Source organism: Hippoglossus stenolepis, chromosome 1, assembly GCF_022539355.2.
Source record: "Hippoglossus stenolepis isolate QCI-W04-F060 chromosome 1, HSTE1.2, whole genome shotgun sequence".
Lineage (NCBI taxonomy): Eukaryota > Metazoa > Chordata > Actinopteri > Pleuronectiformes > Pleuronectidae > Hippoglossus > Hippoglossus stenolepis.
The window spans coordinates 3,741,344-3,764,515 of NC_061483.1; the positions used below are offsets into that span (position 1 = coordinate 3,741,344).

The 23,172-nt window shown below is 46.0% G+C and overlaps 1 protein-coding gene across 2 annotated transcripts in view; it reads left to right on the forward strand.

The window, feature by feature from the left end:
- The first annotated feature begins 4,972 nt into the window (after nucleotides 1-4,972).
- Nucleotides 4,973-23,172, forward strand: part of nav2a (neuron navigator 2a) — a 102,336-nt gene continuing 84,136 nt past the window's right edge. Inside the window, exon 1 of one of the 2 annotated variants that reach the window (XM_047339473.1) lies at nucleotides 4,973-5,396. In XM_047339473.1, coding sequence (XP_047195429.1) covers nucleotides 5,175-5,396 — 222 coding nt within the window. In that variant the 5' untranslated portion in view covers nucleotides 4,973-5,174. The remainder of the gene's footprint in view (nucleotides 5,397-23,172) is intronic. The other variant, XM_047339472.1, reaches the window with a different exon arrangement.

Sequence of the window (23,172 nt, forward strand, 5' to 3'; positions counted from 1 at the left end):
ACTAAATGACAGTTCATCTTGAAAACATTTTATGTACTTTGAGTGTGTGTGTGTGTGTGTGTGTGTGTGTGTGTGTGTGCACTCACAGTGATGACCAGTGCAAGTGACTTTCGATGACAGGAAAGTGACAGGACGCCCCCCCGCTGCCCCAGAGACCCATTTAGATCACTCACACACATACACCCACACACATGTGCCACAGCTGGAGCTGGGCATGAGCACAAACACACACAGCGGGATCCAAACCACCACACACACACACACACACACACACACACACACACACACACACACACACACACACACACACACACACACACACACACACACACACACACACACACACACACGCACACACTCTCTCTTCATGTTTCCTGAGCAAACAGACCTCGTGTCTCCTCCTCCCACTCATTCTCCGAGGCTGCCCTGTGTTGAATATGTAGTAGGTGTGTTGCTGTTGTTGTTTATTTGTGTGCGTTGGTCCTGACAGTGTGTGTTGTGTCACCCAGCGTCACTTGAGCCGTGCCAGAGCTCATGAACTCAGCTCCTCTCCCCCTGTGAACCAGCCTCACAGTACTGCCACTGCTCATCACCGTACCTGCCTTGTACATACGTGTGTGTGTGTGTGTGTGTGTGTGGTTGTGTGTTTGTATGGAGATGTGTGCAGATCAAGTTGTGGGTCCTGTCCTGTCCTGTCGTGGTGGAAATGTCAGACCATTGCTCCAGTTTGCACGGCTCTAGTCAGTGAGCGCCCACTTGTTCTGCTCCGCTAACTCTGCTAATGAAAACCATCAGCAAAGGAATTAGGTGTGTGTGTGTGTGTGTGTGTGTGTGTGTGTGTGTGTGTGTGTGTGTGTGTGTGTGTGTGTGTGTGTGTGTGTGTGTGTGTGTGTGTGTGTGTGTGTGTGTGTGTGCAGTTTAATTCCATTTACGATGCATATAAACTGAAATCTGGCAGTAAAGCTGTTGGAAGGAGGTGGATCAAGTGTTTTAATACATATACGTTTTATTTAATTCTCATTTTGACCAATTGAATTTTAAAAAAGAATCACAAATAATCGGCTCAACAAATAAAGGAATTTATGGAATATATACTTTTTCTCTAATCTAATAAGGTTTTGATGAATTCAGTGTAAACTCTCGGAGGCACAGATCGAAACGTGGAAGGACAATAACTAAGTGATGATATTTCAGATTTTGGAACTTTTTCCTCCAGAGGCCCGGAGACAAATGTCAGTAATATATCTGAATGTGAGAATAAACCAGGAAAGTGTTTGGGGAAAGTCACAGCCAGCGATGATGATGATGTTTCTATCAAAAATAATTCAAATATCTCAGGATGAAGAGTTACACGTGATATCCCGCCTCTTCTGTGTTCTACCCATGTTCTGTACATTTCCCTGTTGACGCGAACGCTTCTGACCCAGATCTAAAAACTTGGAGGTAATAAGTTGGATTTTATTCCACGGGCTGACCTTCCACAAAGTAAAGTGCACGAACAAACGAGGGGAAACATCAACACCTTGGCAGACAAATGCTGGCAAAGAGAGACTGAGCGTCTTCCAGCACAAAAACACAAACCCGGCTTAAACTTCCGCCACAACACAACACGGGGTCATTCGGCTATAGGCGGCTTCTTTGCCAATTTCCTGGTAGATTAATTTTTCGATTTTCAAGACAAAAAAATGGAATAACTGCTGCCGTGATGATTTTGTTTGTCGTATTGTGAGACTCCGTGCAGTGTAGGAATTGTTCAGTTCTGTCCACTACCCACTCGTATATTAATAAATTGGTACGTCAGCGTCTCTGCTACTTCATTTAATATCTGTTGACATTAATCTCCCTCCACAGAACTCAGAGCTCCACACACCCGCCGCGCGCCCCACACGACTGTTTGTTATCCGAAGATGAAATACAGTATAAATACACAGCAGAGTGAAGCAGTGGGTGTCCTACTTATTACTGTCAATACCGCACGTTTACAGCCAAAGCAGCTCTATTATTAGCCGGCTCTGGACTGTCATCAGGTGTCTTCAAACGCCGATGCAGAAATCACATGTGACGGGACGTTGTTTCTTCCTCCTCCGGCTGTGTGAAGTGCTGCGTTGTGATCTGTGTGTGGGACACGTTCGCCGTCACTGAGGGGAGCGAGGAAAATAATGAAAGTTTCCCTTGTTATGCTAAGATCTGTATGTTTTTTCCCCCATTTTCTAAATCACAGAGTGACGCTGCGAGGTCAGCGGGCAGGAGTTGATGTGTTCTCCTGCGTCCTGGCGTGTTTTAGATGTCAGGATACGGGTGTGTGTGTTTTTTTTTTAGTCGCGGTTTTCTCTCTCAGTCGTTTGTGACACGATGGAAAATCTGGGACCTGTAGTTAGTCATCATCATCAGGGGAATGTCCACAACTGTAAATAATAAGAATCAGAGGGGTGATGCATAACCTGCATGTGCTGGAGATAAGATAAGATAAGATAAGATGAGATAAGATAAGATAAGATAAGATGAGATAAGATAAGTTGTTCCTTTATTTATCCTCTGTAGAGGAATTCACAAATGACACAGCTGCATAAGAACTTAGCAGCGTGAGGGAGAGATATACTAAGACTCAAAATATATTTATAAATAAAGCCCCACAGGCAATGCTAACTTTGTAATAATACCATTTTTATAATGATCTAATCCTGACGTATTTTATTCACTATTATGACAAATGATTGATGAACCTAAATTGTTTTAGAAAGTGTCTTCTGATCAATATAAGCTCCGGGTTTTCTTTCTATCATTTATTAAGATATCATATTTTCATTGACCTTGACCTTCGACCGATCACCTGGAGATACCCTCCAAACATTATACTCCACACACACACACACACACACACACACACACACACACACACACACACACACACTAAATCATAATCAGATATTAGTATTTGCATAATTTAGGATTAATGTAACAGGATAAAGATTAACATACTAAACACATCCACTCCTGGATTAATACGTTGCTCTTATGAAGTCCATGTTAGAAGTGTGTGTGTGTGTGTGTGTGTGTGTGTGTGTGTGTGTGTGTGTGTGTGTGTGTGTGTGTGTGTGTGTGTGTGTGTGTGTGTGTGTGTGTCACATCCATCTCTACTTACTTTAATCTCTGATTAGCTGCAGCAGGAACTGAGATGATCTTTTCAATTTGAAGCAGAGAAACTTGAAGTGTTGGGCTCTAATTTAATGTCTTTACGTCTCCGGTGTTTCTCTCTGATACTCGTCATTTCTGTGGATTCGAGTTGGTCTGGACTTTTAAAGCATCAAACTCTTCAGAGTAAATGATGTGTTAGGAGGTTTTTTCCACAGAGGTCATGGGTCATCGAGTTTGGTCTATTTGCTACAGGGGCAGCTCTTCTGCTTCAGGAAGCTGAGGATCATGGGTAATGTCCACCGCTCAGTCAACACATTGATAGAATTTGCTCTGATACGGAGCCCTGCAGGATTCATCACCACAAGTGGCTGTAGAGGGCGCTGTTACTCAGATAAACGTACCTTGTGTTGCTTAAAACAAACAATCATCTAATGAATCAACTAATTTTACAATAAATTAATCGTAAATGATGATTTTGAGTTTGTTAAACGTGGCTTTCAAAGAAGAACGACACTGAACGTGTGCTTGGTGTAAATGGTGTCGTCCCAAACAAGTTAGAGAAGTTAAAACTCCACCGATTCGTTAGATTCGCTGCCGGGTGCAGATCTTGTCTTGAGGTTTTAAATGTGTCTCATTTCAGAGAGTTTACCGTGGACAAATCTTGATTTATAGTACAAATGGGAATTTGAATTCCTCAGTTAACTTGTGATGGAAGAGAAGAGGAGTACATGTAAATCCTGCTTCCCCCCCGTCTTCTATTATTTTTGGTTCTGCAGCATAATTTGAGCCGGTGCCTTGGCAGCGTTCACTGCGCCTGCTGGGAGTCGGGCCGATCGGACACGAGTCCACTAATTGGCCGTGCTCGTGTATAAAAAGGGTGAAGCTTCATAAGTCAGAGGAGGGAGGTAATATAGAGGAGAGAGACTCTATTAATGCAACATTTCCACTGTCAGTACCTGTAATACTGTGTTTCCTGCAGGAGTTAAAAGACTGACGCAGTGATTCGGTCAATCAGCAGGTTGATAGATTTAAAATCTGCCTTCTCTCTGGTGCCTGTGTCCTTTACTTCAATCCCTGACTGTGAGTAATCTGAGCCTTTTACCATCACGACATTCAAATTAACAAGTAAATACAACCATCTACCATTTTTTTGGGGAAAATGGTGCATGAGATAAAACACCAGAGATGAGTATGTCTGAATGAATTCATGGAGAGAGAGAGAGAGAGAGCGGCTGGAGGAGCATACTGAGTAGATGTGTTCAGCTCTCCTCCACGTATGTCAGCCCTGATCTAAGCCACACCTGCTGCTAACCGCGACTTAGAGAGAGAGAGAGGCAGCCGAGTGCAGCGTCTCTCCGGCTCCACAGTCACAGGCTGAGCAGTCGGCAAAGCGAACGGTCGCTGCTGCCTTTTAATTTTTCTCTCAGCTCCCCCTCTCTCTCCTCTCCTCTCTCCTCGGAGCCTGGTCTCTCCTCCCATCCTTCCTGAAGCGATGGTGTAATTAACAGGGCTCAGTGGGAGTGGAGCCGCTCTGCTTCCTATAGGATCCTTTGGCCAATCGCTGACACTCACTCTGTGCTGGGAATATGATGAAGGAGACGCTCGCTCTGCCATGAGGCAACTGGGGATTCCTCTGACCGTGAAGTGGGATTTCTGATTTTCTCTCCTGGACTTTGCTGAGTGGATTTTCCTCATTTCCATCTGGACATATATGTTTTTCATAACATTTGGTGTCTGAAGCTACTTGGAACCAGGAAGCAGGTGGGACTGGTGGATTTTCAACCCCAGTGGGGGGGTCGGGGGTCGGGGGGGGGCTCAGCTCACACCCCTGCTGAGATCCAGCACCCACAGATTCCTCACACTCACTTCAATCAGGTGCCAGATCAGGTGCATGTGTCAATCTGGTCACACCTCGACACTCACAGAAGCACCGGGACCCCACGAGAGTTGAGGAGGAGTCTCGTTAACCGGCAGCAGGATTTCCACCTCAGCGTGACGGGGAGGGGAGAGCGTGTGGTCACCAGGCAGCTGCGGAGAAGATGCCAGCCATCCTGGTGGCCTCCAAGATGAAGTCAGGACTCCCCAAACCCAAACCGGTGCACAGCGCCCTGCCCATTCCCCAGCAGACCCCCAGCAGGCCGTCGGCTCTCGCTCTGCCTCCGGCACCCGTCAAGAGCCACATCCCTTCGCTGGGCCAGCAGGTGGGCTCAGGACCCCCGAGGAGCAAGGCTGCAGGGTCAGAGGCTGGAGAAAACACTCAGGTACAGGGGTCGGGTAGTGGGATCAGGGCTGAGGGTACTTCTTACCCCCATAGACGCTGTGAGAGGAGGTTAACATGTACGAATGTGAGGTTTAATACGTGGTCCAGTTCAGTAAGAAGACCAGAGAGGTAACTGGGAACACTTTTTATACTCTGTGAGCATAACTTTCAGATTTATAGATCCGTATGGTCCAGATGTTGTTTGAATGACTCCCTGAGTGAGATCAAGAAGGGAAATCAATGTTTGCATGTTTGAAAAGTCCCGTTATCTCTTCACGTTGCGCTGTCAGGGTGTCTGTACCTCGTCAGCTGCCGTCGTGGCTCCTTGAAGGATGTTTTGTGTTTTTAAATCAACACACAGAATTTCAGTATCGCTCTCTCTGGCTCAGCTTATCATAACAGAAACACGACGCCAACATTCAGCGAGTTCCTGGAAGGAGCCGGCTGTGTCTCTGCTGTCCAGGATGGCAGCGGAGCAGGAGATCACGGTGCCTTGTTTTGCTGTGTTTGTGAAATATTGGCCGCGCTTAGCAACCCCACGCAAACGGCTGCAACGGCAAGAGGGATCGTTTTAACGCCATGTAAGGCAGCGAGGTGAAGGAGGTGCCTCTGTCTGTGTGTGTGTGTGTGTGTGTGTGTGTGTGTGTGTGTGTGTGTGTGTGTGTGTGTGTGTGTGTGTGTGTGTGTCTTCGAGCCAGCAAGTGCACGCTTGGCAGTCTGTCTTATACAGTAAGCGTGACTCAGAGCCATCGAGGCGTCCAGCACGCTGTTGTTTGGATGATGAATGTGAGTGCGGCACTGTGGCGATCGCGTGAGGAGGAGATAAGGGAGGCCGGCGGCGTCGGTCGAGGCACGAGTCCACTGCTGGTGTCGTTTGTTTTAGTGGCTAATCACGTTTTCTCACTGACCTACTTTCCGTGACTTTCTCTCTCTCTCTCTCTCTCTCTCTCTCTCTCTCTCTCTCTCTCTCTCTCTCTCTCTCCCCCTCTCCATCCCTGTGGTGCTGATGAAGCAGCCGCCGTCCCCCTCAGCTGCGTTGACCTCTGACCTTCCTGGGCAGACGCAGCGATGTGGACATTACAGTCATTTGCTCAAATGCACCAGAGTGTTACGTGTTACGTGTGTGTGTGAGTGTTTAACGATCAGACTCTTTTTTTGTTTTTACCGTCAAAGCAAATGACGTTTTTCAATCTGCAAAATGTCAGTCAGCTCATTTATATTTATTTGATAACTGCTTAAAAACTTAATATAGGTTTATGTCAATTTCTAAAAACGTCGGCATCAAGCAGTTGAACAAGTCAGTGGTGCCCCAATGACAAAAACTATTTTAAAACATTATTTAGACTCCACAGGTATTTGTGCTCATCTGCTTCAGTAACATGTGCAGAACATCTCCATTAATCACAGTTTCTTATCCACTTGATAATAAAGACAGTGTTTTGCTCATATTTATCACATTTTATGCAAGAACTTAAACCAGATTTCACACACTCATAGTTAACCGTCATCTAAATGTCCCTGATTCATCAAGATCCGTGAATCATTCCCTGGAAAATCAACGTCCAAATAAATGCTCTGTCTCTCAATGTGAAAGAAAGTGGTGGAGATAAAAAACAAACAAGAATAGAGGGAAGTGAAGATATATAACGATAAGAATATGAAGACATCAGTATCAGTGCAGGTTGGAATAACTATGTAAAGTATAGTGCATTTCTTCATATTGGAAAACAAACTGACAGATTCTCTAATAGTCCAGGAATAGATACATCTCTTAATAAAACCGGGCAGGAGTGTCGGCTCAGTTCTATCGTCCTCATTTCTCTGCCGTCTCTGCCGGGCTTCGCCGCAGGGACCGAAGGAGCCGGAGGAATTGTGGCTGAGGAGCGGAATCGCTGGCGTGGACTCGACGCTGCATCACTGCCGGGTCCAAGTCTCTGTGGATTTTATGCACAGGCACCAGTGGCACTCAGCGTGAACGCAATCAGCTCTGAGGGCAGCGTGAGACGAGCTGAGACTCTCTGGAGACACGGAGGCCGGGGGTGGGGTTTCTGTTTCTGGTGGTTTCTTATCAGAGGGCAGACGACATAGGAGACACCATCACAGAAACTCTTACCTGGAGAAAGTCCTCTCACCAAAAACAATCCAATGTCAATGAATGAAATCTTCAACAATCGCCAAGAGAGCGAACTCCATCATAGCAGAGCGGGGGGGCAGATATCTCACCTCCCACTGCAGCAAATAGATCTCAGTCCTGTAGAGTCACGTCAGGAAAGTGGGCTGAGAATTGAGTCATTTCTCAACAAGAAAAACTTAACCTCCTGCTTTGGGTATTTCTGCCACCGCCGGCTTTTATTTGTGAGAGAATCGAGGCCAAAACCAAAGCAACACAACACTTAATGGAGAAGAATCACAAAATGCGCAGTAGACGAGCCAGGGTCTTGGGTTATCGGACGTGTTTGAGGGAAAATGGAACCATCTCAACATCTAAATGCAAACTGAGTGACGGCTGTAACGGCACATGTTCCTGAGGATTAGAGGAGTCACAGCCGAGTGCAGCCGAGTGCAGTGAACACACAAACATGTTGTGTACACCTGTGGAATACAGTTAATCCATAATGCAACGAGAGCAGCAGAAGGCTGAGAGAGAGAGATGTTCAGACTGTGTGTGTGTGTGTGTGTGTGTGTGTGTGTGTGTGTGTGTGTGTGTGTGTGTGTGTGTGTGTGTGTGTGTGTGTGTGTGTGTGTGTGTGTGTGTGAGAGAGAGAGAGAGTGACAAGTCTGGCACAATCTGCAGATTCTGACGTGAAGGTGATGGTGGCGGGAAATGTGTGAATGGTATTTGATGCTGTCTTCTGTGTGTGAAAGAGAGAGAGAGAGAGAAGTGTGTGTGTGTGTGTGTGTGTGTGTGTGTGTGTGTGTGTGTGTGTGTGTGTGTGTGTACAGATAGCGAAGCTCTGCACACATACTTTGCTGCCCTCTCGTGGCTGGTTCTTGCCCTACACCTGTTTCCATTCACAAACACTGTACTCAGAGATGTGTGTGTGTGTGTGTGTGTGTGTGTGTGTGTGTGTGTGTGTGTGTGTGTGTGTGTGTGTGTGTGTGTGTGTGTGTGTGTGTGTGTGTGTGTGTGTGTGTGTGTGCGTGTGTGAGTGAACAAGTCAATCAAGGCCGCCGCTCTATTCATCTTTAATACTTCTCTGTTATCCCTGACCAACCTCTCTCTCTCTCTCTCTCTCTTCTCTTTTCCTCCTCTCTCCTCTCACTCTTTCATTCCCCCTCTATCATCCCTCTTAACCATCCAAGTGTTCAGAGTTACCAGCTCATTATTTTCCGCAGCCAAAGCTTTGAAACTGAATGCGTTCACACCCAGAAACCTCTGATTCTGCCACGTTCTTGAAATATAAATTCAGATGCTTTGTGCATGTACCGTTATTAGTCATCACGGGGAACACACACACACACACACACACACACACACACACACACACACACACACACGCACGCACACACACACACACACACACACACACACACACACACACACACACACAGTCACTAATGGGTGAGAGAGATTTGTCCGTGTGCCGCTGAGATAAGCAGCTCTTATCTTAATAAGTATCTTTCTGGATAAAGGCTTAGGTCCGACTCGGTGTAAAGACTCACTTTATTAAACTCATTATGAAAACTCATCTGTGCCTGCAGCTGAAAAACAATCTCATATAGAAACATGTTGGGAGCAGTGAAGAGGGTCCTCAGGCTCCTCGGGTTATATTTACCGAGATGAATTAAATAAACCACCAGTCTACAATTTAGACTGACCCCCCCCCCCCACCTCCTCCATCCATCCAGGACAGAGGAGCTCCGTCTGAATATTAAACCGTCACTGTCACATTATCACTGTGTGAGAGACGCATCAGTGGTGTTGAGCTCCATTAATTCTCCGAGATGTGTAATTGCCCAAGATTATGATTTTCCCCCTAATTTGAATTATTTAAATTGGGTGTAATTTTATTCCGGGGGATTTGGTTTTGACCGAGAACTACGAGTGTGAACTCATTTGATCATTATGGATTCACAGCTAATTAAATGTCCCTTAATGGCAAAGTATTGATCCATGGAGGTGAGGGATGAGACTCAGACGCATAAACAAGTTTCCAGGCAGGAAAATTGGGAAGAAGATCTTCTTCTTTCATTCGTTTCAACTGAAACCCTTAATTTAATTCACATATTTCCTCTAATATTGAATATATATGAACATTTAATATTCAAACTGTCACTAATTTCATTATACATTGATATCATGATGAGTTGATTAGATCAGTTGACTTGATTATTACTTATTATCATTTTATCATGATAAATCTTTTTATAATCTGATTAATTGATTAATACTTGTGTTATATACTATGCTGGTTGTTTCCTCCCGGAATAGGGTCATGTGATAGGAGTCTCTGTTTCTGCTCGTCCAGACTAAAACGCAGCGCTGCAGTTTTCAAACTAAAACGGGACCTGCAGCGTTTCCAAAGTTCTCCGATTTTCGGCTCTAAAACGTAGGAATCTGTAGGAATCTGTAGGAATCTGTAGGAATCTGTAGGAATCTGTAGGATGCAGCCTCTCTTGAATAAAAGCAGCCATTTGAATGTGTCCTCTTGGATCCTGGGCTCCTGCAGTGGGTTGATAATGAAGTTAATCTTTAGCTTCCAGCCCTCATGCTGTCCCACAATGATCCATGAGGATGTTTCCAGCCAGTTAAAACATCTACATGCAATTAGTAATAATGCAGAAAACAAATATTGGCAATCTTGAGTCTGAAGATGTCAGATTTAATACGAGAGGTTTTCTCTGACGAGCCTCTCGCCTCCTCCTCCTCCTCCTCAGCTTCCTGTGGAAGACAATCGTGACTTTTATTTTATGGCTTCTCCATTCAGCCCCAGTCTGGTGAAGACCCGGCCCAGCAGGTGAGAGTGAAAGCACCGTCCTGCTGCATTGGGTTGCTAATGCACTCCTGCCCACCCGCAGCAGCACAGATTGGGGGGGGGGGGGGCTGCGTGACTATATTGCTTCTCCTTTTTTAAAATTACCATAACAAAGGGCCACACACAGACATATGTCTCCTCAGGAGGTGCTGCGAGTTAAAGCCAGATTTAATGGACGTTTCAGAGATTCATTGTGGGAGAGTTCATTGTTAGGTGGACTGAGGAAGGTTTTAACAGACTGCCAGGGTTCGGACAAAGAGCGCAGGATAAAAGCTCGTGTCTCGTTAGGTCTGTGAGGGGTTCACCTCCCGTGCTTCATCACTTTGTGGTCGCGTTGATCGTCTTCCAAATCGGACACGTCGTCAGAAAGTGTCCAAAAGTCAGTGAGTTCCCCGAGTTCCTGTGGGTTTGGAGATAAGACACGTTCACCCGGCAGTGACCACACATCTGCTCCTATCAGCGTCGGGCAGGAGGGAGCTGCTGTTGATAAGAGAGACAACACACCGCTGTTTCCTCCTCTCAGAGAACAAAGATGGTCGTCCTGCAGATCCGTCAGGTTGGGCTGGAGGAGCCGGCTGAGATACGAGCTGAGATCAAGAGATAGAGTCAGGCTGCTTTCATCTGAGCTCTTAGAGGCAGGTCCTCCATCATCACCCTGAGCAGCTCTTCAGCATGAAAACACTCAGGAGACACAGTTTGGTGCAGCTTTTCCTGTCTTAAAATATAGATATTTTTCATGTACATTTCAGATTAACTGTTATCTTTAAATCGTGGATTTTATTTCACAGTCTGAAGAACCATAGTGTGACTTTGGGGGGGAATGAGAGAAAATGTCCAGCTATTTGATTGAATTGAACTGTTGAGGGTGATTTCTGTTGTTTTTCTTTTTAATTCTACAAAATTTAAAAGTAGATTTAAAAAAGGTTGGGTCAGAAAACATACCGTGTGAAACGAAGGTCAGAGAACGGAAAGATTGAATGTTCACAGGTAAACAATAAACTTACGTTTTCCTGAGCTTGTGCGTGTTTCTTCTTAGATCAGATGTTTTTAAAAATCATAAAACAATAAATAAAAAGCCATGAAACTGTTTTGAGAAGTAAATCTTTGTCATACTTGATGATCTTCCCTCAAATGAACGATTCAGCTTCAAGCCTTGTTAAAAACTTGTCTGATCACATGTAGCAGTTGGCTCCATTAGTTATGACCTCATCTCCGTCTCATGTGTCTCGATCAGATTCCACTTCCTGTGCAGTTGTCCCCTCGCCTTCCTGTGTGAGGTCATGGCTGAGGATATAACCATATTAATTCAGTCTGGGCATCTGCCTCTCCTGAGTCAACATCCCTCCATTGATCTCCGCCCCCACCCCCGAAGGTTTCTCTCCTTCTCCACTTTCCTCGCGGTGGTTGTCACAGGGAGCCCGTTGGCGCGGACAAACAGGCCATTGTGAGCGGCGCCCCCTGGGACGTTGGCGCGGCAGAGGCGGTTGGACTAACGCAATCAGCTCCATCTCAGTCTGGAGACAGGAGCGCGGTGTGGAAAAAGGAGAGAGGCCATGAGGTAGAGGTCAGCGGGGCTCGTGCCCGGGGTCACTCAGGGCCCAGAGGCAGGTCGGACGACTTCATGAGGATGAGAGAGATGATGGTGTAGACCTGAGTCCTGTAGACCTGAGTCCTGTAGACCTGAGTCCTGTAGATCTGAGTCCTGTAGACCTGAGTCCTGTAGACCTGAGTCCTGCAGACCTGAGTCCTGTAGATCTGAGTCCTGTAGACCTGAGTCCTGTAGACCTGAGTCCTGTAGACCTGAGTCCTGTAATAACAGACTTCCCAACAGTCGTAACCATTAACTCACAATCTATATGGCTGGAATCTGGTGTTTGATGGCTTCTTTTAAATACGCAAACAGAGCCGGCAGGTTGTAAACCAAGTCCAGGATTTAATGGATCCTCTAAAGCTGCTTTCAGACCAGAACTGGACTCTGGACATTTTCCTGAAATGTCCCAGAAAACACAAATATCCGAGTCAGTTGCTGTGGATATTTTCTGCGATCTTTTCCTGCCAGACCTCAAATATAATATCTGACGGAGCCCATGTGAAAATGTCGAGCAAGTGGGCGTGTTGATTACGTTCATAACACGTGATGGATGTAAAACTATCTATCTCAGGAAAAAGGAGAAGCCATAAATGAAATCTGTTGTTCTAGCTGTTGTGCAGCTGAGCGAACACACACTTATCCCAGTGCAGTAGATAACCGCAGTGAACTCAGTACACGTGTATCACCTGGATTTACAGTATGAACGCAGCCGTGTAGCACTTCTTGATTCTCTGTCAGTGCCGTCAGGTTCACATCTCTTCATTCAGCTGCGATCTCCTGCTGCTTCAGGGAGTTTCCCAAGCTTGTTAGTCCTCTGATTCCAACCTGGATAGAATCACTGTGTGTGTCTGTGTGTGTGTCTCTCTCTGTGTGTGTGTATGTGTGTGTGTACACGATCTGTACGTTCACTGTTGTTCTGCATGCCTGCTCTCGCTCACTTGACACAGGCGTTCTCTAAGCTTCCCTGATAAGTGTTATTTTTTGTTTTTGAGAATCCTCAATTGGGGGCAATAAATCTGCCATTCAAGACGTCACACACACACACACACACACACACACACACACACACACACACACACACACACACACACACACACACACACACACACACACACACACACAAAGCATCACATTTCATCTCAACTCATATTTCGCAAATTGAAGAATGATTGAGGACAGAAAACCTTTCAATAAGAGTTTTTTTTTTTTTTCAATATGTTAATGGAAAAATGCATAGATCTACAGATTCTGTTTTCACCATATCACTCAACTTAATGTTTAAGGTTTTCTTTGACTTTGCAAAGCTCAAAGTTACAAACAGCACGTGGTCCATCTCCGCTGTCTCTGGAAACAGGACGACGTAGTCCAGACTCTGTGTTTCCTGGTTGTCCTCAGCGTTGTGTCCTCAGCGTTGTGGTCTCAGCTGGTAGCTGTGGTAACCAGGCCCAGATGGCGTCCTGGACTCAGAGTGTTCCAATCAGGTTTCTAATTAGATACCAGATAACGTTAATGACGTTTCCTTTGCTCTCTGCAGGATAAACTGCAGGTCGAGTTCAACATTATGTTGAGAGCAAATAACAGAGACGACAAGAGATGAAATGTGCCTTTTACCCTTAAACCTAATGAAATTACGATTCATGTCAAACGATAAATTAAAAATTGTAATATTTAAAGTGCTTGCGATAGAGTAAAACTGAGGGTGGTTGGATATTATCAGAAAAAAATACATTGCTGCATCCATGTGTACGGTGCCGTGTGGTGAACCATCAAAGACTGCATCTGTCCCGTGGTTAAAGACGCTCTCCGTCCTCTGCAGCTGATTGGATCCGTCCAGATGTCTGTCAAAGACTTTACTAGATAATATATGAACTTTCATGTTTTCTGATGATGGCATTTTAACCACAGAGCCTCTGAAATTAAACATTTCACCAAACTCTCATTCGTCGTGTTGTCGTTTGAAAGACCGGAAATTTACACATCACAACTTTAATGCTAAATAATTCATGTATCTTTTAAAAAGTAAGTTATGCTTGTACTGTTGGACCATTTTAAATGAATGTAAGTGTGATATAAAAGAGAAGAAGTCAATGAAAAGACAGATCACTTCCCCATTACCCACCGTGCACTGCAGACCCCTGTCCAATTCCTTTTGTGAGAGTCCATATGTCCCTCGCCCCTCCCAAATCACCTTCACCCAGAATGCAACAGCCAGGCAGCAGAGCAACCCCACACCCCCACCCGCCGTCGCTCCCCAATCTTCCCTCCCCACCCTCCAGAGCTTGGAGGTGTGGGTCCCCCAAAACAAAGGCCCCTCCAGAGCGGGGTTGTCCCCCCTATTGTCCCCGACACACTGAGGTTTATCTGGGGCTGTGAAAGGAGCCACACTCAGCCCATTCACCGCCACTGCACTTAATGAGCCTGTTCTAAAACTGTTAAACACGAGCTCTAAATGCTGACATATTCTCTCCTCTCGGAGCCACAGTGTCATTAAATCAATGCTGGTTAGGAGCAATGGGGGACTGAGGTTTCACTGGTGGGGCTGGGATTCAGATTGTTACCTCAGGCTTTGATACAAATACAGTAGAGGAGAAGAGGTGCGTTTTACAGCAGTAGTTTCATTTTAATCTTTACTTCGGTCAGAGCTCCCGTCACAAACTAATATTCCAGGTTATTGTGCAGGTTATTCCCAGATCTTCGCTGGTGTAACGTTAACAAGGCCTTTGCTGTCAGAGTCAGAATTGTGGATTAGTTATTAATCAGTTATAATAATCGATTGCTATTGAAATCAGATAAGCAACATCCTTTGTTTCTTTTCATTACTTCTAAAACATGTCTATTTTAAACCATTTGCATTGGGAAGCTTTGATCTGTGTTGTGTGTAACTTCGTTTAATTCCTCATTTTTGTTGCTGATTCTCTTAATCTCGTTTTAATTTTCATTGTTTCTTCTGTTTAAGCACTTTGTCCCTTTTTATTTTTTAGGTTCTGTGTAGACTTTTATCAGATCCTGGTCATTTCTGCCCAGAAACCTGATTTATGAACAAAACTACAGATCAGTGTTGTTCCCATTAGCCTCATTGATACTTTTAACGTGCTAATTAGCAGATGTTAGCATGCAAACACGCTAAACTGTCACGCCACCATCAACGTGTTTAAAATGATCTACATGAGATATATCTCAGCTGCTTTGACCTGCATTACTTGTGATGAGAATATGTGTGATGGGTATTTTTATGTCCTTTTGGTTGCAGTCTTTGTGCGTCGCAGCAAATCGTTGCACTGCAGCCGAACACGTTGCTCACCGTGCATTTCAGCTGCAGATGTCAGTTATTTCTGTTTTACACAAACTGGAAACATAAAAATGCGTAATAAAGCTGCCACAGAGCAGCTGCAAGCTTCACCTCGGTAGTATTTTAGTATTTGGCAGCAGAGAAGCAAAACAGACCTTTATTTCTCCCAGGTTGTTACTTTATACTGTCGACATGTTCTCAGTGTTATTGTTGTTTCGTGAAGCTTCAAGCTTTTTTTTTGTTTAGCCTCCTGGATGCGATCAGCCCCCCCCCTCCCTTCTTTGTGGGAACTTTCTGTAAATCTTGGGCTTTTCCCAAAATTCAAATTCAGCTTGTAATTTGTGGTCGTTGGTGGTGGTGTGTGTGTGTGTGTGTGTGTGTGTGTGTGTGTGTGTGTGTGTGTGTGTGTGTGTGTGTGTGTGTGTGTGTGTGTGTGTGTGTGTGCGTGTGTGTGTGTGTTGGAAGGAGCTCAAACGGAGGACATCCTGTGCAGTGGACTCCCCTACACACACACTGACACATATATAAATGCTTAGGTTATGAACCCACTGCACACACACACATACACACACACATAAATACAGATGTGCAGCTGCTGCAGTGTGATGTGGGTGACGGCTGATCAGAGGCCGGACCGTCGGGCTCTGGTTTGGGGGGGAAATAAAACACGTCTTTTTTTAACAGGCAGCAGAGGAGTTGGTTAAAGAAATAATAAACAGAAGAGAGACGCTCGGTGCTGAGTTCTCTGAGGTTTTGGCCTCCGAGCGCTGCACGACTGCTCCACTGTTATCAAGGCTGCACTTATCGTCCCTTTCTTGTCCTTTTCCTCACTTTTTCATCATGAAGGGGGGGGTAAACCATCGGGGGGAGGGGTGGAAGGAGGTGAAGAGGTCTCTCCTTTTCTCTTTCTCTCTCCTCCCCACATGACCCATGGTCCATTGAAGAGCAATAGCACAATGTGTTGCCGTGGGCGAGGGAGGGAGGGGGAGCGGTGGGGGCTCTCCTCCTCTCGGGGCGTTTGGTTTGGCTGCCTCACCGAGCGGCAGCAGAGGTTGCGGAGCTCCTCTCGTCTGCGTTTATGTTTCCCTCCTCCGTGGTCCACAGTGGGTGGAGAGAAGCTGGAGACGCTGAGCTCTCCCACCCCCCCCTCAGACTCTCAGAGACCTGCTGGGGCTCAAGCAAGCAGCAGCTCAGGATCTGCGTGGTGCACTGATCCAGGTTTCTACAAACCTGCTGCTGCCTCCTTGAATTCCTCTTTTTTCCCTGTGACTATCTGGATTGCGGTGCAGCTCTGTTGGGTCCAGTTGGGTGCCGACTCGGCTCTGATGGCTGGTTCTCCTCCTCAGTGTGAGGCAGGTGTCTCTGAGGAAGGAAGCTGCAAGAAGTAACATGAGCTTGATGCTGTGCCGCTGGGAGCAGAACAATTTCAGCATGAAACTGGTAGGTTGAAAACTTCCGGGTCATGAGAGGCCAAACATCAGGGGGCGGTGCAAATGTTTTTTGTTGCTTTTCGGTTCTTTTTCTAAGTTTTTCATGAATCCTTTCGTCAATTCAGTGCTGACATCTTCATCCTGCTCATCTCTGCTGACGCTGCAGCTTCAGGACATGACTCCATTATATCATTTGGTTCCCACTGTGTGTTTATGTATCGGTGGAAACGCTTGTCTCATCAGCCCAAAGCCTCACGGTAGCTGCGGTGTTAGATTCCACGCACGCAATGGATTAGTGGCGCTCGTTTTACAATCGCTGCTGAGGACGTGCATCCTGCTTTTCCCCTCACCTGAGCTTTACTTTCATGTCTGCATGGAAAGTTAAGAGAGGCTGAGCAAGGACAACAATGTGTGTGTGTGTGTGTGTGTGTGTGTGTGTGTGTGTGTGTGTGTGTGTGTTCTCCTTTCAAACATTTATAAGAAAAGGACATTTTGCTTTTATGCCGTGCTGCAAAGATGGTAAATATCCAACAGGACCTGGGACACTGTGATAAGGACGGTGCTGGTCAGGTGCAGGGAGGTCATGTGGTGCAAACAAATGAGAAAACAGATCTTTGTTCACGATGAAAGTACGAAGCAATAGATTTAATAAAAGTAATTTAGTATAATTTGCACCCTGTTGAGTTTACACATAACACGTGCGATAGGGACTCTCTCTCTCTCGCTCTCTCTCTCTTTTTCTTTCTTTCTTTCTTCCTGTCTTTTTTCTGTGTCCCTCTCTTTCTTTCAGTCGCGGGTCTTATCAGGATCTGCTATGAGCACAGAGAGGAAGGGGAGATGGAGGCAGAGGAGGTTATTACCAGTCTAGAGATGAACCGATAAGAAGGCTAGTTTAATTACACACCGCTAACCTCCACACAGCGTGACTGACAGGAGGCCGCTGGGCCACAGGGTCAGCGTGTGTGTGTGTGTGTGTGTGTGTGTGTGTGTGTGTGTGTGTGTGTGTGTGTGTGTGTGTGTGTGTGTGTGTGTGTGTGTGTGTGTGTGTGAGAGAGAGAGAGAGGAAGAATCACAAAGGGATTGCAGGCATGCACACTTGAACACGTGCACACACTCCGAGAAATTAAAATGACCTTCCTTTTTATTATGACGTGTCGTCGACGTCCTCTCTCTTCTAATACAGGTCTATTGATTCTGTGATTGTCATGGTCCTCGTGTCAACACGTGACCTGGGCAGCATGAATCAAAATGCTTGATTCATGAGGTTAATCCTGTTCAGAGGGACATGCCACCACACACAGAGCAGAAAGAGGAATGAATGGAACTGGAATTGATTTTAGTTGAGGCTCACACCGTCGTCATGTGTTGTGTTGTGTTGTGGCTCTAAGTCTCTGTTGCTCTGTTGCTTTTTGGTGGTTTTCAGATGTTAACTCTGGAAAAGGTCTGGAAACTTGAATGCAGTGTTCTTTTCCCCAGAAGCTCTTACATCTCGTTGACATTTTCCGTTGGCGTCCTCTACGTGTGTGACGTCCCTCTCTCATTCCGAGATATTTGTGTTCCTCGTGATTAGCGTCTGTTGCGTGATATAAACATCATCAACATGTCCACTCGCTCGCTGTTGAATCTTCTCACCCACTCTCACTAGGACATCTCTGGACATTTTACCAGGGGGGAGTGGCTGGAAAAGTTCTGGAAAATGTCCGCAGCAACTGACTTGGACATTTACGTTCTCACATACGGCCCCTCTGGGAAAAAAGCAGGATAATGTCCGGACTTCAGTGCAGGTCTGAGAGCAGCTTGTGTGCCGGCTCAACAGACTCAACTGCTTTTTTTGTTTTTCAATTATTCAATTACTTAAAAATGTAAATATTCTGATAGTGTGTAATGAAGATATTACAAGTACATTGGCCTTAATGCTCCCAAATAGAGATGACGACAGTGACAGCCCCTTTGCAGAGTGCAGTTTAAAGTTATTGAACAATTACAGATCTATATTACATTAAAAAGCAATAATGTTGTAGAGTACGAGGACGGAGCTGATAGCCCACTACATCTTCAGGTGACATAACTGTGTGCAGACCATAACTGGTTCTGCTCCTGGAGGGTGAGGAGCTGGTTTTTCAGGAACAGCTGCCTGAGCTTTTTTCCCCGCAGGGAAATCAGTTCTCTTGTTGCATGTGGCTTCTTCACTCGTACAGCACTGCTAACAAGCTAAAACCTCTCTAATAACACACATGTGCTCTCGTGTGCATCAGGCTGCACGTTCTCAGTGTTGGTTCTGATCAGATGCATCAATTTAGGGGATTTAGAAGTCTTGTATTCACGAGTCGGGGCATTTTCAGATTCAGGATAAATGTTGTGCTCTCAAGTATTAACATAACCACCACTACTGGGTGTGAGTTTTGAATTTGAAAGATATGCCATGCATGCAGACGGCCTCTGTTTCCCATGCTCTAAACTGCAGGGCTCTGGCCAAGTCGTTTTGTCGACCGTGTGCCTGGTATACGACCTCTGTGCCTCACGAAGCCGCACGTCTTTCATGTGCCAAACACAGAGCAAGCAGAGACATGAGGGCTCATTTAGAGCTGGCCTGTTTCAGCTCTCTGCGGGTTAAAGCCACTTGAGAGGCCTGTGTGTGTACTACAGAGAACAGAGGGTGGGAAAGTAGCTTCCAGGGGCCCCCACAGACCAGAAACCATCCTGGTGCATCCTGCTGGGGGCCGACATGAAGACACAGCAGCAGCTCCAGCTGCAGTGGTGATGAGTGGAGATTAGGGAGTAGGCAAATGTTTGTTTGTGGCTCCACATGGTTACTATTTGAAGAACATGCAACTTGAAGACTATACTCAGGAGGTGAGGTAAATGTGAGCTCCGGGCAATATGGTGGTCGGCAGCGATTGGACTCGCAGATGGAACAATAGAAACTTTAACAAACAAAAAATAAGACATTAGATTAGATAGAACTTTATTTATCCAAACATCGGGGAAATTCATTTACGTAAAAATGGACGTAGACTCCAGAACCGGTAAGTGAAGCAAATGCGGAAATGTTTGAAACCTTCATTCTCTCCAGAAATATCTCGGTTTCCATAGAAGTCTATGAGACATTGACTTTCCTTCTCACTGGATTTACAGCGTCAGTAAACATTTGACTCAGGACTTTATGTCTCCGTCTCTAGTTTCAAGTCTTCTTCAACACAGCTGATGTTCATTTAGTGAATTATGATCCATCTAGAGTCAGATAGACGACAGAACACCATCGGGACGTGGTTGTCGTGTGATTGACAGCTAGTACCGCACAATGGGTGCAAGTGGCAGGTGTAGGTGGGCGTGCATTGACCTCCAGCTCTCAGTCAGGCTCCACCCCTCGCTCCCCCACCAATGTTTACTTTTGGTTTTCGATAAACCTAGATGGCGCTGGACAAATTGCCTCCGCCTTAATTTAGTGAATTAAGGCAGAAGATCAATGTTAGATTAGCGGACCACCGGGATCCCTCAGTTTGTGGTCAAGCCCTGAAAATCTCAGAGTCGGTGCACAGGGCCGGAGTCTTTGTGTCCACGGCTCCACAGCAGCAGGCAGAGCCGTCCCCTGTCGTCATATCACACTGACCAGAGACACTGATTTCCCAGAAACCATCTGTCTGTGTCTGACGACGAGCTGTGCGGACGACGATTCCCTTCCCTCATCTATTTATCTGATGGGCGTTCCAGCTTTCTGCCTTTCACCCGTCTCACCTATGCACCGCTCCGTCCCCTCCCTGCATCCTTCTGTTAGATTACTGTGCATATGTGTGTCCATCAGTCCATCCATCATTCTCCCACCAGCCATCTGCTGCCGGCCCAGACTGGATCAGAGGGGGTGTGTCGCCACATGTCACCCTCGGCCTGCAGCAGCGTAGAGCGCTCGATGAGCCTCGGTGTGGAGGTCACCAGGCAGAATATGTGTTTACTAAGCCTTATTCTGTATCCTGCTGCTAATGCCAGTTGTTAAGAAGGTTAAACTTCACATTAGGAAGCTGCACGTTTGTTAAAAAACCTAATAAATAATATTTAGGTTCAGACATCATGCATAATGGTCCAGAAATTATTATTATTGACCATGTTTACACTGCAGAGCTTAGAGCGGATTTGTACTATTTCTTATTTTTAGCAATATTTCCGGTCTGCCAGTCTTTTTGGAGTGAGACGGGTTAAGCCAGAGCTCCAACGTGTCACTTTCATGCTTTGTTCTTGGCTAAATGTCTGATTCTTCTTCTCATTGCCTCGTTTCACTCTCACCTCAGGCCCTGAACAAGTAATCTACCCCACCTCGGCTTGCATGTTGTGCGACAGGCTTGTGAATGAAGGTTTTCATATTCTGTGTGTTGAGTTTTATTTGTTGAAGCAGCTCTGAGGTCTGCATTTGGACTGTGGGCTTGTGCAGCTCCTGCATGTGTGAGGTTTCATCTGTAAGTAGCAAGTAAGTTAAATCACCTGAGGACATAATGAAGTACAACTCAGAGAGGGAGATCCGAGAGCTCCGCTGTCAACCTTATGTGTCATGTTTATGTGTGTGTGTGTGTGTGTGTGTGTGTGTGTGGGGCCTTTCTAATGTACAGCACCAGGTGTGCTGCAAAGTGTTCAGTCAGTCAACAATACACACACATCTCACACAGGTGAGTCATCCATCATGTGTGTGGGGAACAGGGGCCGACTGTACATGTACGATAAAACTTTGTGCTCTTCTCATTATGTGGAACAAAATACAGCACAGGACACAGTTGAGGGAGTTTAGCATCATGGCTTCAGCCCCCCCCCCCCTACGACCCTCAAAGGATAAACTGTAGGGGAGGGATAGATATATCTATATAGAGTGGTTGGCTGCCTTTCTCCATATCTCTTACACCAAAATTACAGTGCATAAGAAGGATCTTTGATTTTTGCAATTGACTCCTTCCCCATTGCCAGGAGAGAAGTTTGACTTTCTGTTTTGTCCCCCCGGTGTTGGACGTCTCCAGCTCACAGACAACTGAGGCGCTCTCTCATCTCGCTGTCCTGCAAAACTAGTGCGTTTACCCTGATGTCTCCTTTCCATCGCTGCTGATCGCAGCCGGAGTCGATTAAAAACCTGGGTCCACTGACCCGGGAGCGAATGACGACTGTATCCATTCACATTGCAGACCGATGCTAACGAGTGTGAGAGGGTTATTATCTACTGTGAAGCTAGAAAAAGCCTTTTGGTGGTGCCTGAGAAGTCATGTAAAATAATAAATCGCTTGAGATTGAATCAAACTTCCTGTTTCTGGGTTTCACGTTGCTCGACCGTCTGTCTACCAGCAGCAGCAGCAGAAGAAGAAGCAACTGAGTCAGACAGACAGAGTTAATGACACCCAGAGAGAGAGAGAGAGAGAGGGCGAGGGGGGGGTAAAACAGTGTGAGGATGTCTGAGGCTTCACTATGAAGAGTCTGAAGTGAGAGAGAGAGGGAGGTAACAGAGGAGTAAACCACGACCTGTCCTCACAGACCAGGAGACAGACGGACACGCTGAGCTGTTACAGAGATGAGCGGCGGACAGTTATCTTCTTCACCTGTATAGAGAGAGAGAGCGATAACCTTCAGGATTTCTAGTTGTTTCCGTCAAGGTGACATGTCGGCGTACAGCGGCCTCAGGGTGCCGGCCCGGAGCTACAGCCGCTTCTCCTGCGAAAACTACAAAATGGTAAGAGGGGGCTGCCCACCTGTCGAGGAAATAAGACGATATTTACCTCGTGGTCATTTTTTAAAAGTTTAAAAACCTGACTACAACTTTGACGTGGACAGAGAGTAACCTGGAGGGAAACCATTGACCCAGTGGACTGGGGTGGTTGTGAAGAGAAATAGTTGTCGGAGGAAAGGTCAGCCCTGAAATAGAAATGTCAGGCGTGGAGTCACATCTCCAGGAGCAGCCAGGAATTATTTTAGAAGCTTCCCGAGAGAAGCAGGTAACAGACACACTGAGTCGCACCAGTGAACCAAACCAGTGGAACCGAACCAGTTGAACCAATGCTTGCAGATGCATTGAACTCTGGATATTAACCTGAGAGGTCCATTCCAGAAAACGTCCAGACCCAATTGTGCGGACGTTCTCCAAAGTTCTTGCCTGACAACGGTTACTGTTCAGATTCGGCTCTTCCTCTTGAATGGATGTTCCAAACATGGTCAGGGGAAGACGCCTTCATCTTCATCTTCATCTTCGTCGTTCGAGGGTAGATCTTCTTTGAAAAGGGAGAAGAAAGCTCCGTTATCAGCGTCTGTCTTTCACAGACTCAGCTCTGGGCTCAGTTCAGTTACTGAAGTTATTATAACGAGAGCTGTTTTACTTCCTGGCTCCGTATGAAGGCTTCTCGTGAGAGATATCGCTTTACAGCCGCTTTGGTCCTGCTGGGTTCTCTTTATAGTTCTCGCTCATGTCGGTAGATTAGCTCATAATGGCGTGTAACGCGCAGCAGCTTTTTAGGTTGCTAACTGAACCC